Raw genomic sequence first — 16,782 nt, forward strand, 5'->3', positions numbered from 1 at the left:
GCAAGGACCACACCGCAGATAACATGACTGTCCTCAAGAACGCTACCCGTGAACACCACCAACTGATCCGCGCTGCCAAAAGAAATTCCTTCACAGACAGACTGGACAAAAACAGTCACAACAGCAGAGAACTCTTCAACATCGTCAAAGAGCTCTCCAACCCTAACGCCAACGCCAACGCCATCACGCCCTCACAAGACCTCTGCAACTCCCTCGCCACCTTCTTCCATCGTAAGATCACCGACCTACACGACAGCTTCGGACACCAGACCCAGCCAACCACCACAGAACCTACAACCCCAGCCATCACCCTCAAAGCCTGGACTCACATCATCACGGAAGAGACCAAAGCCACCATGAACTCCATCCACTCCGGTGCCCCCTCGGACCCCTGCCCACACTTCATCTTCAACAAAGCCGACGACATCATCGCCCCGCATCTCCAGACCATCATCAACAGCTCGTTTTCTTCTGCCACCTTCCCCGAGAGCTGGAAACACGCTGAAGTCAACGCCCTACTGAAGAAACCTACGGCGGACCCAAGCGACCTGAAGAACTTCCGCCCCATCTCGCTCCTCCCCTTCCCTGCCAAAGTCATAGAGAAGACCGTCAACAAGCAACTTACCAACTTCCTTGAAGACAACAACCTACTTGACCCCTCTCAGTCCGGATTCCGAGCCAATCACAGCACAGAAACCGCCCTCATCTCAGTCACAGACGACATCAGAACCCTGATGGACAACGGAGAAACAGTCGCCCTCATCCTCCTCGACCTCTCGGCTGCCTTCAACACCGTCTGCCACCGCACCCTAATAACCCGCCTCCGCTCCACCGGGATCCAAGGACAGGCCCTGGACTGGATCACCTCCTTCCTCTCCAACCGCTCCCAAAGAGTCTACCTCCCACCTTTCCGCTCAGACCCCACCGAGATCACTGTGGCGTCCCACAAGGCTCCTCACTCAGCCCGACTCTCTTCAATGTCTACATGAGCCCCCTCGCCGACATCGTACGCAAACACAGCATCATCATCACCTCCTACACCGACGACACTCAGCTGATACTTTCCCTCACCAAGGACCCCACCAGCGCCAAGACCAACCTGCAAGATGGAATGAAAGACGTCGCAGATTGGATGAAACTCAGCCGTCTGAAACTGAACTCAGACAAAACTGAAGTCCTCATCCTCGGAAACACCCTGACCGCCTGGGACGACTCCTGGTGGCCCACGGCCCTTGGCACCGCACCGACCCCCTCAGACCACGCACGCAACCTCGGTTTCCTCCTGGACCCACTTCTCACCATGACCAAACAAGTCAACGGCGGATCATCCTCCTGCTTCCTCACCCTCCGCATGCTCCGAAAGATCTTCCGTTGGATCCCCGCCGACACCAGAAAGACCGTGACCCACGCCCTCGTCACGAGCCGCCTGTACTACGGCAACACCCTATACGCAGGAACCACCGCTAAACTCCAGAAACGTCTGCAACGAATTCAAAATGCCTCCGCCCGCCTCATCCTCAACATACCCTGCAACAGCCACATCTCCGCCCACCTGAGACACCTGCACTGGCTTCCCGTCAACAAAAGGATCACCTTCCGACTCCTCACCCACGCACACAAAGCCCTCCACAACAATGGACCCGAATACCTCAACCACCGCCTCAGTTTCTACACACCCACCCGTCATCTTCGCTCCGCCAACCTCGCTCTCGCCGCCGTCCCTCGCATCCGCCGCACCACGGCAGGTGGGAGGTCCTTCTCCTACCTGGCGGCCAAGACATGGAATTCCCTCCCCACCAACCTCAGGACCACCCAGGACCACTCCGCAATCCGGAGACAATTCAAGACCTGGCTCTTCGAGCAGCAGTAACCCCTTCCCCCTAGCGCCTTGAGACCCTCACGGTTTGAGTAGCGCGCTTTATAAATGTTTATGATTTGATTTGATTTGATTTAATTAAAAACGTCAAATAGGACCTTAAAGTACTAGTAGTGACTTTATGATATTACTTGATGTCCCTCACAGTTGGCAGAGATCTCTGCAACGGGGGAGATGAGATTTCCGCATGATAAAGTGTAGAAAAAAGTTTAAAAGTGCATTCAACGTTTAAAAAAAATAGATACAATATTTTTGAGTTAAATACTAGTGTTAATTGTATATGCTTATGCTAAATATCGAGTGATATAATACAATGTTGCAGTATTAGTAACTTAATATTAAATAACCAGCAATTTATTTTTGATTAATATCAATTTTATATTAATTTTGAACTGTAAAAGGCGAATAAAATATTTTAAAATATTTTGATAATTGATTTATTTTTAGACAATTTACACAACATAATAAATATATAAATATTTGAAAAATAAAATGAATGCATATTTCTGAACAGCTTTAATAATTTAATTCAGTTTAACCTTTTTGAAATATATTTTTATTCCTTTAAAAATTTATTTTAGTAATTTATAAGCACATCAGTCAAAATAGTATGATTACATATTTGTCCCTGGTATTTGTTTGTGCTATTTTAGGTATTTTCTAACATTCTCTTTCACTTCATTATCTGCTCTACAATAATCCTAACATTGCCATACAGTATAATACTACCCATAGTATTCATACAACTGCAAATAGTGCTACTCACCTACAAACATTGTCATAGACAAAACATAAATTACATGTAAGACAGTCATTTCCCATAAGATTGGCATATTAATCTTCAGTGTACATATTTGTTGCTTGGCTAATAAATGAGTACTATATAAAGTTAAAATATGAAAACTGCAGATCAATGGACTTTACGGGGGGCCCCTTATCATTCTTATCATAGGGTTTCCTTGATTCTAGCATGTCATCCCAGCAAAGCACTATCACATTTTTACTTAAGCCCGCCCGCTCCTCTCTGCAGAGGATTTCATTGATTCTAGCATTTCATCCCAGCAAAGCACTATCAAAGTTTTACTCAAGCCTGCCCCCTCCTCTCTGCAGAGGATTTCTGTTTCCAGCTTTTTAAGTGCTACCAAGTGCTATCTGGTAGCAGAGGGAGGGTTTGTATTTTTTCAATTTATGGTAATTTTACGCTGTGCTAAAAGCAAAGCTAGATCGATAAATTTCTCTGTGACTTTGCCTATTTTAAACTGTAGCAGGAGGCCTAGTATGCAAACCTCAGGAATAATGTGAACTACACACCCTGTGACCTAGGACAAACCAGTAGTAACATCAACCCAGTAATGCGATAATGTGTCGCAAGACCACCTCGCGTGTGCAAAATTAGCCTCTTCAGCATAACGGGGGGCAGTTTGACAAGGCTCAAGGATATATTCCACTAACTCTTTTAAGTGTGAAATGTGCTCTGTTCTGTATACTTAATTGGATATATTTAAACCTTGCATTGTGCAATATTTTGTTCAGGTAGACAAGCATCTTCTTCCATTCTGAATTATGCAATGCCTAGCAAGGCTATGTCTGTCTCCGAGTGCATACGGAGCTTACTCTCTGATACATCTAAATGTGTGTAGGCTCTGTAAATCCACTTAATTAAGCATTTGCCATTTCCCACAGTATGTAATGTTTGTAAAACTTTGTGGGTATGTGGTTCAGCTGATCTGATACGCCATAACTCCTACATGACTTTAAAAAAAAACAATTTTATTATTATTACCATACAGTATTTCATCATGATTGACCTGTAAAACATACATAGAAAACATTAGATAGTGTACCACTGAGGGTCAAGGTGCCTTACATGCCAACCAGTAATAGCCAGTAAACAACAGTGAACACCCATGGGTACATTTCACACAGCGGGAAGCAGTAATCGTTCTTCAGGTGTAAGAGATTTGCCTGAGTATTATCCATGCATTGATGGGATGTCACCCTTACTGAGGTAACTGCCCCACAACTGAAACTCCTCACTCGCCCACCTACCCCCTGTAGTGTCTGCTCTCCCCCCCCAGGCCGAGTCAATGGACTGCCCCACAACTGAAACTCCTCACCCACCTACCCCCTGTAGTGTCTGCTCTCCCCCCCCAGGCCGAGTCAATGGATTGATCCAGATAAAGGTGTGGCCATCAGCCATGTCTTCCCCTCGTCGCTCCTCCTCTCACACGGTTGGGTGTGCTCTAATGAGTCAATGAGGATGACAGTCAGCTCTGTAGCCATGCAGCACTCCACCCCTCAGTGGAAGCTGGTCCCACGCGACTAAGTTAGCACCCCATTCACCTTTGTTCTCATCTCCACGCAGGTCAGCCAGTATTGCTTCCCAAGCTCGCGCAGACTCTGTGGGCCTCCTGCCCTGATGTGCTTCCCAGAGCATCACACTTCCCTCCCAGTCTGCCCAGCAAATCCGCCTTCCAGCACTGAACAATGGGCCCTGTGGAATGTTTCCAGTGCATCATAATCCTAGGATCTAATAGAGACTTCTTGTCGCAGATTCCTTACTTTTGAATTTCCTCAGGCGTCAGTCTGGATCTGGAGATTTTTCTTCGAGCAGTACCTCTGCACGCCACCAGGTGGCGTCAGTCTACTCCGCGGGCGTCGTGGTCACCGTGATGATGTTGCAGTCGTATATAGGCACCACCCCGGCGTGCTGACGTCAGTTCTTATCTTTCCGAGCCAACCTTTGCACATGTCCCGCGAAAGAGCTATCTCAGTCATTTTTTGACTACCAACGACTTTTTTGTCTAACTTTTTGTGACGAGATTGTGGTTGCGTCGAGGGATGTCACGTAAGACCGGCTTCAAACCCTGTATCGCCTGTCACCGAACTATGTCGGTGACGGAGCCACACCTCATGTGTCTCTATTGCTTGGAGGGCGACCATGACCCTAAGTCGTGCTCCGAGTTTTGGGTCATGAATCCAAAAGCTTTGAAGGAGCGGTCCCTAAAGCTGCTGGCGGGCCGACACTCGACTCCGCGTTGCTCCCAGTCTTGCTCGAGAGGAAGGCCTCGAGACCGCCCGGGGAGTCACCACCACTCTTCGTCCTCAAAGTCTTTGGGGCATTCGGGTCACAAGAAAAAGAAGTCGAAGAAGGATAAACGTTCTTCTACTTCACCCCATCGATCGGATGATGCGACGTGGGAAGAGCTTCATCTTCATCGGGCACATTCCCTACCGCACCCCCGGATAGGGAATCAAAAAGACTGGACAACTTGGGGAAGAAGATGTTTTCTTCCACCAGTCTAGCACTGTTGTCCGTGAACACCACGTGCCTTTTGGGCCGCTATTCCTATACTTTCTGGGATATTGTCGCGCAAGTGCTGCCTAGAGTTCCAGAGGAAGCCCGGACTGTCCTTTCCCAAGCCGTGACAGATGAAAGGGACGTAGCAAGGTTCATGGTTCGTTGTGGGCTGGATATGGCCGACTCTCTGGTCAGATCGGTTGCATCAACCATGACATTGAGATGCCACGTCTGGCTGAGAACATCTGGCTTTTGAGGGGATGTCCAGCAATCTCTGAAGGACATGCCCTTTGATGGCACACATCTCTTTGGAGACAAGGTGGACTCAGCCCTCAAGCGCTTCAAGGATTCCTGAGTTACAGCCCCGTCCCTTGGCCTCGCGCCTGCTCCTGGACCCCATCAGCCCACCTTTCACCCCTTTCGTGGCTACGGAAGGGGCACCCAACCGCTTCCTTTCCTCCCTAGCCATCGGCCGGCGTATGCTGTACAGCCCCTGCACAGCTGTGGACGCTGGGTCCCACGCTCCCGGGGATCAGGGAGCCAGTGGGTCGCCAAGTGCACCCTCACCCCCTCCTCAGCCTCCAAACTTTCCTAGTCCGTGGGTACACCAGCAACCAGTTGGTGACAGGATTCAAGACATCTCCTCCAGCCATGCCACCTTCATTCAGTCACCTATCGGAGGATCATATGGCACATCTCTGCGAGGATGTCCAAGCCCTTTTGGCTAAAGGAGCTATAGAAAGGGTCCCTCTGCCAGCACTAGGTTGTGGTTGTTATTCCCGCTACTTTCTGGTGCTGAAAAAGGACAAGGGTCTTCATCCTATATTAGATCTTCGGTCCCTCAATCTCTTCTTCAAGAAGGAGAAGTTCAGAATGTTGACATTGGCTCAGGTCCTATCTGCCCTGGACCCAGGAGACTGGATGGTAGCCCTGGACTTGCAAGACGCATACTTCTACATCCCGGTCTTGCCGGCCCACAGACGTTACCTACGATTCGTGGTAGGTCACGAGCACTTTCAGTTCACTGTGCTCCCTTTTGTCCTTACCACTGCCCCTCGGGTGTTCACAGAAGTGATGGTAGTGGTGGCAGCTCACCTGCGCAGGTTAGGGTTTCCAGTCTTCCCCGACCTCGATGATTGGCTTTTGAAGGTGAACTTGCCCCAGACAGTCGTCTCCCATCTCCAAACTATGGCGAACCTTTTGCATTCTTTGGGGTTCTCTATCAACGTGCCGAAGTCCCACACGACTTCTTCTCAGACACTCCCTTTTATTGGAGCTGTTCTGGACACAGTGCAGTTTTGGGCGTATCCTCCTGAAAAGCGAGTCCAGGATATTCCGCTATGATACAGATTTTTCAGTCTCTATCCTTTATTTCGGTGAGAATGACTCTGAGGCTGCTGGGCCTCATGGCCTCCTGCATCCTGCTAGTTCAAAAGGCCAGATGGCATATACGGGTTCTGCAGTGGGACCTGAAGTTCCAGTGGGCACAGCAACAGGGGAATCTCTCCGACAAGGTCCAGATCTTGGAAGGAACTGCCAGAGACCTGCAGTGGTGGTAAATGAATCAGGATTGGGTCAAATCAGATCCCTCTCCTTTTCCCAACAAGACCTTCCAGTGGTAACAGATGTGTCATTCCTGGGATGGGGCGGCCACATGGGAAAGGCAGAGATCAGCGGAAACCGGGCAACCTTCTGGAGCTCCGAGTGATTCGACTAGCATTTCTTTCCTCTCTCAAAGGAAAAGCAGTGCAGTTGTTCACCTACAACACCACCGCCATGTGGTACTGCAACAAACAAGGCCGAGTGGGGTCGTGGACCCTTTGTCAAGAGGCTCTTCACCTTTAGACTTGGCTGGAACATCAGGATGTTTTCCTGGTGGTTCAACACCTGGCAGGCTCCCTGAACACCAGGGCAGACTAACTCAGCCGACGATGCGTAGTCAATCACGTATGGCATCTCCATCCGGAGGTGGCGCAAGGTCTTTTCCTTCAGTGGGGAGAACCTTGGTTAGACTTGTTCGCCTCTGTAGAAAACGCGCAATGTCAGCTGTTTTGTGCGTTTGAGTTTCCAAGGTGGCACTCGCTCTGTGACACTTTTCGTCAAGAGTGGAACTCAAGCCTCCTGTATGCCTTTCCACCTATACCACTTCTGCCCAGAGTTCTGAAGAACATCAAGCAAAACTGGGCCCAAGTAATCCTGGTGGCTCCGGACTGGGCACAAAGAATCTGGTATCCCTAGCTCTTAAGCATGGCCATAGCTCCTCCAATCAGACTGCCTATTCAGGAGGATCTTGTGTCGCAGCAACAGGGGAGGGTCATCCACCCGAACCTGTCCACCCTCCACCTCCTTGCGCGGAGATTGAGCGGCGACAGTTGACGTCTTTTGACCTGCCACCCAAAGTCTGTAACATCATCATGGCAGCCAGGCGTCCCTCAACCAAAATTTTATACGCCTTTCATTGGAAGAAATTTGTGGCATGGTGCATCGACAAATCTGTTGATCTTCTATCTGCTCCTCTCTCTCAAGTTCCTCTCTTTATTATTTCCCTTACCCAACAAGGCTCTGCCCTGGGCACCCTTAAGGGATATCTCTCTGCTATCTCTGCTTTCTTGAAGTTATCAGATCAACCTTCTTTATTCAAATCTCCCATTGTTGGGAGGTTTCTTAAAGGCCTCACACATCCTTTTCCTCCTATCCCATTCATCATGCCCCTATGGGATCTGAACCTAGTCTTAACATACCTTTTGTGTGCCCCATTCAAGCCGCTTCACAACTACCCTTTACAGCTCTTAACCATCAAAACTGTCTTCTTGGTTGCCATCACCTTTGGCCGCAGAGTAAGTGGGCTCCAAGCTCTTTCATCTAAACCACCTTTGCTGGCAATACACCCTGACAAAGTGGTACTTTGCACAAGGGCTTCTTTTCTACCTATAAGTAGTGACACCCTTCCATGTCGGGCAGTCCATCAGTTTGCCTACCTTTTATGCACGCCCACATCCCTCACATGAAGAGGAGAGATTCCACCACCTGGGTCCAAAAAGAGTGTTGGCGTCCTACCTTGATCGTACTAAAGACTTCCGGGTGGACGATCAACTCTTTGTGGTATATGTGGGTGCAAAGAAGGGGAAGGCGGTGCAGAAGAGGACCATTTCAAGATGGGTGCTCTTATGCATCAAAATGTGCTACGCTCTGGCTAAGAAGCAACCCCCTGAAGGTTTGCGTGCTCACTCCACCAGAGCTACTGCTGCTACCACAGAGCTAGCACAGGGCGTTCCAGTCCTGGACATTTGTCAGGCAGCAACGTGGGTATCTCTGTACACTTTTACCAGACACTACTGCCTGGACAGTCAGGTCCTCAGGACGGCTACTTTGCCCATTCAGTCCTGCAGGACTTCTTGGTGGGATCTTGGTTCGCAGCCCACCAGGATGGTATTGCTCGGGTATCTATTCAGAGGTAAGGAATCTGCAACTAGAAGTCTCTATCAGATGTACAAGTTACTTACCTTCAGTAACGATATATCTGGTAGAGACATATTCTAGTTGCAGATTCCTTACCGACCCGCCCATCCTCCCCATGCTGTGAACCAATTTCTAGAGACAGGAACTTCCCTTTAAGGGCCCTAGCTTTGTTGCACCATTCTCAGTGTCCTTCACAGCTCTGCGTTACTGGTGTGGAAAGTTGTGAAAAGAAACTGACGTCAGCGCACCGGGGTGGCGCCTATATATGACTGCAACGTCATCACAGCGACCACGACATCAACGACGCCCGTGGAATCGACTGACGCCACCTGACGGCGCACAGAGGTACTACTCGAAGAAAAATCTCTGGATCCAGACTGACGCCTGAGGAAATTCAAAGGTAAGAAATCAGCAACTAGAATATGCCTCTACCAGATATATTGTTACCAAAGGTAAGCAACTTGTACTTTGTCAAGGATGAGGGCTAAATAAATGAACTGGGTTGTAATCTTATTCTTAGCAGGCTGGGAATAGAGTCCAGCAGGCATAACCGGGATGATGGGGTCAGGGAACGTTCCGTAACCTCAGCCAAGAGGCACACCACCTCAGACCAATAAGAGGTTAAATGAGCACAACTCCATAGCATATGGAGGAGATCTCCATTATCAGCATGACAACGAGGGTACTCAGGTGTAGTCAGCGGAAAATAGATGCTTAGTTCCCTGGGCATGAGGTAAGCATGATACAAAAAAAAATAACGTATACGTTTGAAGCAGGCACTGAAGGATATCTTGGGCGCAACCTCCCACATTTTAGACCAGTCACTGTCAGTCAAAGATGAACCCAGATCCGTTTCCCATTGTTCGCTCAGTAATGTGAGTGTGGAGTGCACATCTGCATGAAGTGCCCTGTACAGCCCTGAGACCAGTCTTTGCGTTTTAGTGACATCACATAGGAATTCACAACTATGAAGCAGCTGTGGTTCTGCTTCTTGCCTCCCCCAGAGCCTATGCACGGTTGCAGACAGAGTACCATACAACAGACACCGCCCTGCTGGGAGGTCAAATTCAGTGCACAAATCCTCAAAGGGCCGCAACACGCCATCCATGTAAAATACACCCACCGTATCCGAACCCACCTTCACCCAGTCCTGCAGATGACCACCCTACACCCAACTGAACTGCGTGAGGAGGGCTTGAAGCTGGAGCCCAGGGAAATAAGGGGCTCACAGCTGCGTCCTACAGAGTACCCTCAGCCAGCAGGCCCAAAGCACTAGCAGGTCATTCAGCATTGTAAGGAAGGCCTGTTTGAGATTAAGCTAAATAGTCTACAATAGGATGTGGTCGGGGGCTCCGGTAAACCCAGCTACCCCCGAAACTATCCCATACATCAGTGCAATTGCACCACCAGGTAGTAGGGTTCAAAGTTGGAGGCGTTCCTCAACCCCATGCGTGGTCCCCCACTGCAGCTTAGCCAGTGCAACACGCCGTTGCCCCTTATTCCATATCAAGTTGATTAGAAACGTGTCCAACTCCTGAAACGTACTCAGCGACACCACGATCAGGAGGTCTGCAAAAAAGTACAAAAGGTGAGGCAATGACACCATCTTAGCTATGGCTATTAGGCCCACCACTGACAGGGGCAATGTCTTCCAAAATCCCACATTCACCCAGATAGCTGTCACCGCCGCATCCATGTTGACCATCAGGAGTTCAGGGACCGCACAATATATTTGAAGTCCAGATATTGCACCACATTACACTCCCACCTCATGGCGCATAGACTAGCCTTGAGCCACTTAATGCGAAGGCCAAAGGCCTTCCCGAAACTCGTGAGAAGACATACCGCTTTCTCTGATTCCGTGCACAGATAGCCCAAGTAAAGTACCATGTCATCGGCATACAGCAAAATTTAATGGGAAATTCCATGGGACTGAATGCTAGCATAAAGCATTTTGCTGCAAGTATGCATGCCAGGGGGTCCACTCCAATGGCAAAAAGCAGGGGGAAAACGGGGACCCCTGAAGGGTGCCTCTTTCCATGTAACACTGTCCTGAGATCGTTCTTCCTGTTCGGAATCCGGGCCACAAGCCTTGCGTTGAGCAGGAAGGCCATTCTGATGAGTGGGTCAGCAGTCCTATACAAAACATGACAGCGCCTAGAAAATCCCTGTCTGTACTATCAAACTCCTTTTCGATGTCCACAGACATTTAGCCAGCCCATTCCGGCAGGGCGGGTCATCCTTCAAAATCAACAAAAGGCGCCAAATGTTGAGGGCAAAGGCCTGGGATAGATCCTGGCTGGTCATCATGGATCAGACATGACGTGGGGCAGCAGACGCTGTGCCAGGATACTACTGAGGAGTTTATAATCAACATGCAGCATTGACAATGGCCTGTAAGCCTTCACATCAGGAGCAGGTTTCACAGGTTTGAGCATGGGGACAATAATGGCCTCCCACAGTGTGGGTTGTAAGACACAAGCCATCAGCGCCTCCCAGTACAAAGTAGCCAGGTGGAAGCTAGCAGGTAAATGTAGGCTGCATAGAACTCCACCATGATGCCATCTGGCCAAGTTTCTCACAAGCCATATGCCGAAACTCAGCGCAGATTTCCTCCTCTGACTTCCCATCCTATTGCCTCCGCCCCCTCTGGAACCAGCCTGTAAAGTGGAAGGTCATTTAGCCATTCATGGATGATCTGTTTCCATTGTACATTGCTCTTGAGGTAAAGTCTGGCATAATTACCATCGAAGGATCCATTTATTTCATCCTTTGTATAAATTCCTGGCCCTTCAGGCGTCACCAACTCTAAAGTCAGCAAACCACACCTAGTGGGATTGGCCAACCATGTCAGCAGGGTCCAGTTGTATCCCTCTCGGTGTGCGCCCAAATCATGTAAGCTTTATAAAAGAAACGGCAGAGGCGCACCACATGTTCCGCCACCTTCTCCTTCGCCTTCAATACAGCCTGTTTTAAGTTTGGTCTCTGCAGCTGCAAGTGCTTTAGATCTCTGAAGGGCCTGTTCATGAATAACAGTTTCCCTCAATAGAGTGTGCTGCACTCCCACCGATTCTGATACGCACTGTCCCTGGAGGACAACATTGAAGGCCCCACATTCAGTGAGTAGTGAAAAAGCAGTACCTTAATTCTCAGCAAAGTAGCGCGGGATCCCCTCCCTCATAGTCTCGTGGAATGCCAGATTTTCCAAGCTGGCTGCCTTCAGACGCCAGCTCGTTATGCAGGTACATGTGAGCAGGCTGAGGTCAGCCACCACATCAATTTTGTATTCCAAAGTTTCTTTCGAGCCTCTTCTAACCAGCAGGATAGAGTCCAGCTTGGCCTGTAGGACCTGCACCAATTCTCCCAGTGGGCTAGTCTCTCTTCTGGGCATGGGGGCCCCCTCACTACTGGCACCAGAACCGCTTTCCAGCAGTTTTGGCACTGCATGGTTAGAGGGCGGGGGATATGTAAGGACAACAAGGGTCCTTAATAGCTCAAGTAGCTGGTAATGGAAGACACCCGCAGTCCTTCTAGGCCCAATTAGTAAATCTCCTCCAGTGCCACACACATCTCACCGCCCAAGGTAAGTCTACAGGCTGCTCCCCAGGGTATTGGAGACAGGTCGAAAGTCTCAAAGTGGCATCATTTGGAGCAGGAGGGACCACAACAGTTATTGGATCGATACATGGCACCCCTGCAGCTGCATCCAGGAAGTAGACGAGATTCACACACAATAGCAGAAAGAAGTGGTAGGTTTCGTGAGGCATATCAGGTCAGACTACAAATCTGACAGGGTGCCAGTTAATGGTTGCCCCCACACGCAGAAAGGGCAGGGCCCCAGCCTCCAGGGCAGCCACCATCAAGTCCCACCATAAATACCTTTCTCCGTGTCCTGAAATGGCCTGGGGAAGTGTTGTATAAGGATCCAATGGTAGGGGGAGGTGTTGTTCAACATGCCACTGGGAGAGCCCCTTGGTGCCTCTGCAATGGCCAAGATTTATTACGAGCTGTCCTAGCGCCCACAGCTGTCAGCTTGCTTTCAGTGTCACAAAGAAAAGGGGGAGCAACCACAGCTCCCACCCAAAGATGTGAAGGTTCTGAGGACTCCATACCACCACCAGCATCTATGGGGGCCAACTGGCTCGCACCCCACAGGCTGCCAAAGGAGTTGCCACACCAGGGTCCTCGTAACACCCGGCCATTTAGGCCTCACCACAGCAGTCCCTCTGGGGTACTGCAGCTGCCATGGATGTCGGGCCGCTCTGCATTATGCACGAGCACCCTGGCGTTACTCTTCCTCCACTGTCCTCAGGAAGCTCTGGGTCTTGAAGCGGCCATTTTAACAATGTCCGAGGCATGGTTGGGCTCAAGTTGTGCAACCAACTTGAAAAGCTCTCTTCAATCCCACTTAAGAACCAAGAGGGGGGCTTGTAAGGAAGCGCCAAGCATCACTGAGACCCCACTACACACCTGGAGCATGGATACTCGCCATGATTGGACCGGATGTGGGAGTCCCGCTGGAAGCTCCTGCAGGCTGCCTCTCACTCGACAGGTATTAGGCCATACCCCCATGGCTACCACATTACTTGCCTAACTAAATGTTGATAAAACCGTAACTACCTGAAAACTTTGTAGTCCTGTACTAGAGTCCCAAACTCAAGCAGAGGTCCACTATGCAGTACATAATAGAGTAGGCCTTTGCCTGATAGGACATCTCACGGGGTACATTAATCTTTGCAATATACCACCAGTGAAATTTGTCCCTTGCAGGCCCATCTCAGAAAGTGAATTCCCAGCTAACCACCTGCGTACCCACTGCATATGTGCCACTAGATATTTCCGTAGATCTAGAAGAACCAGTCCCCCTGCCTCTACTGGAGGTGTAATGTTGTAAAGGCCATGCATCCGTCTCCCACCTCCTCTAATCAAGCCAGTAGCAGTAAAGTCGAAAGGGCCTGATTTTGATGTTGGCGAATGGGTTACTTTGTCACAATGGGGACGGATAGCCCGTCCGCCGAGGTCTAAATCCGATAGAAAATAATGGGATTAAGATTTCAGCGGACGGGATATCTGTCACAGTTGTGACTGGGCAACGTGTCATCCAGCATCTAAATCAGGCCCTAAGTCTTTAAAATGTGGTCAAGGGAGCTATTGGAAGGTTTTCAAATAAATATTACAAACATGGGAGCATGATCATTTTAACAAGTCCAATCTGCCCCATGAGTGATAGAGATATTGAGGTCCAGAATGCAATCTGAGATTTAAAACCTCAAATCATTCTGCTCAGGTTTCATTGCTGTATGATCGATATTAATTCTTAAATATTCAAAAGCTTTGATTTTATTTTAACATTAGGTCCTGTGGGTTATATTTTGAATCCCTACTGCTATCCTATGGGAGGATGATGCAATACAAGTGATTGGGCGTGTGTGGTGTTGGACTTACTCCAGGCACTCCAGTAACTATAAAAGGGCGTCTTGTGAATAGCAATGGGGTTACTCTTCTGTGGCTGGGTCCATGCATCCATGTGAGACCGAGGAGTATCCATAGGTAGGGCAGAAGCAGCTTCTGTGAGTGAGATAGCAGGAGCTCCTTTAGGTATGGTAGAGGAAATCCCATATGGTGAGTAAAAGGGTCTCCTGTGGGTGAGAGAGAGAAATGATGTGTCATTAAGATAGAAGGAGTAATCTAAATGTAATTGCATACGCATAAACGCTCCTAGCACCTTGGTTCTGTACATATTGTATGTTTACAATCCTGCCTCTCCATCATATTTACTTGTTTTGCCTCTATGATATGTTACGTCTCCTGTGTTTCATTCCCAAATTTGTGAAAGATGTTTGCATCATGTCGCCATCGGAACCGCCCCCTACATAATCATCGTGTTTTTTCTATTAAACTTCCCCACCCCTCTTCCACTTATTCCAATGCTAAGTTTCGTTTTAGCTGTGCGGCAACATATCATGCTCGAACTTGTACTGAAAATGCATCAATTTTTCATAAACCTCCATGGCGCCCTTGTGTCATGTCCATGTTATATAAATCTACACACATAAATGTATCAATACATAAATAAGGGGCTACAAGGGGTGATTCAAAGGTAACTTGTGGTAACTGAGACAGGGCTCCTTGCGGTAAGCTAGTGGGTGCTGCTTTTGGTGAGAAAGAGGGAGCCCTACCCGGTGAGATGTAGGAAGCTTTTCAGGTGAGAGAGTGATTTCCCTTTGGGCGAAATAAACGAACTCCTTTAGGGGAGACAAATGGTGCACCCTTGAGTCAAGGTTAGTTTTGAAGTGTTGCCAGCTCATGTATTTTGTCTGTTTCTTTGCAGAGCCCCATCCCAAGTATCACCTCAGACGCAATTTCACTTGATGGGAACCAGTATACTATGGTCGAGTTCGCCATGAAATATTTTCGGGAGGTTCGGACCATGTGAGTAATAGGTCAGGTATCTGGAACAGCTGACCCACTCTTCTTGTGTAATGGCCTTTTCTTACAATCATCTTCCTTCTTATCGGCATACAAACCCAGTCATATGCCAATACCTGTTCCATTCTCTTGTGAGTGTCTGTCCACCTCTTCTGGCATACCTCGCCAATTTTCAGGTGACTCCTTTCCCACTTACCATGTAAGTATTCTCCATTTGTTGTCAGCATTTTCCCACTTCTGATGCAAACGCCATCTCTCGTATTTCATTTGAATGTATTCCTTTTCTGTAAAGTATCTTCCATGAAATGAATGACAGAAGTATACCTCATTACTATTCCAATGCATGTCAGGGTAGTGCCCTGCACAATAGGTAGCAGAGTGTTAGAACCTTCCTGTGTAGGGTACACATGTTGTAGCCATATTGTGTTTGTTTTTTAATCTCTAGCTACTTTCATGAGACCATCATGATTCACTAGGGAATAACACCTCAGCAGGGATGCTGAGACGTGACATACATCCTTTATCAGTACCAGTGCTTGAAGATGCTCAGGTCAGACTTGAAAATTGAGGTATTAGTCCTCTTCTCTTCCCATTTGGGTTGTATGGTGGTACTGATGCACGTTCAGACATTTCATTCAGTGAAAAAAATTGAAAAGGAATAACATTTTTATACAGTATCTATTGTTGCTACTTTCCGGATAAAAGACATCAAAACTATGAATATGAATGATAGAAGTTCGATATTGCACAACCTGTTGTCAAATCTACAATCACTCTGAATCCCATTCAACACATATCGAGATGAGCATAGATATTTTACGGGGTGCCTAACGTGCAGGTGAACCACAGAGCATTTGAGCAGCAGAATATATATGTAGCAATGGTTTTTGCTAAATGCACATTACATTGCAGTGTGATAAGGGTGCTTTTACCCCCAAAAAACATAAATAACCTAAATTTGAGAAGAGAGTGGAGTGTGAGAGACTGGACAATAAGTTCTGCTTTATTGCCAAGAGCCACAAAATCTGCATTTATTTTGATAGGGGTGGAGATATTATACTCCACTCATTGGAACAGAGACTAGGCCAGTCTTGTTGGCCATGCTTTTTCTGTGTTCAGAACCCTTTACTATGGGTGAGGCAGGCATTGAGCAAATTGCATTGGTCTGAAGTCCTGAATGTTTCAATATAATTAATTTGCTGAAAGTTCCTGAATGAGTGCTGTCCACACTTTCAGGAAGACATTTGTGATTAGGAATGACTGATTATCTTGTTCATGCTGGGACTGACCCCTGGACTGATAATAGATTACTTGAAACCAATGCGAAACTTAGAGTATGTGAGGTAACATGAAACTGATGTTGTCCAAGTTTCCTGTAGTTCTGGCACCACCAAATGATTCATTCTACTTGAATAATGTGCATTCAAAAGTAGCATTGAGCAATCGGTCTGTTGTTTGCCAGAAGTGCCAGAATAGATTGTATATTTGTCTAGAGACTTCTAACAGCAGATTCCTCACCTTTTGAATATTGCTCAGGCATCAAACTGGATAAAGACACTTTTCAGCTGTGCTTCTGCACGTTGTGAGGCTCCACACTGACGCCATTCACTCCAAAAATGATGTGCAGGGTACATATAGGCACCAATGGTGTACACTGATATCAGTTCCTTTCTTTCCGTGCCATCAGATGCAGATCTGGAGCTATCTCCCATCTCTT

At 48.1% G+C, this 16,782-nt stretch overlaps 1 protein-coding gene across 1 annotated transcript in view; it reads left to right on the top strand.

The window, feature by feature from the left end:
* LOC138246014 (unconventional myosin-XVB-like) overlaps positions 1 to 16,782 on the top strand; it is a 794,810-nt gene that overhangs the window by 505,689 nt on the left and 272,339 nt on the right. The window contains exon 29 of the mRNA XM_069200161.1: positions 14,968 to 15,068. Coding sequence (XP_069056262.1) covers positions 14,968 to 15,068 — 101 coding nt within the window. The remainder of the gene's footprint in view (positions 1 to 14,967; positions 15,069 to 16,782) is intronic.

Source organism: Pleurodeles waltl, chromosome 7, assembly GCF_031143425.1.
Source record: "Pleurodeles waltl isolate 20211129_DDA chromosome 7, aPleWal1.hap1.20221129, whole genome shotgun sequence".
Classification (NCBI taxonomy): Eukaryota; Metazoa; Chordata; class Amphibia; order Caudata; family Salamandridae; genus Pleurodeles; species Pleurodeles waltl.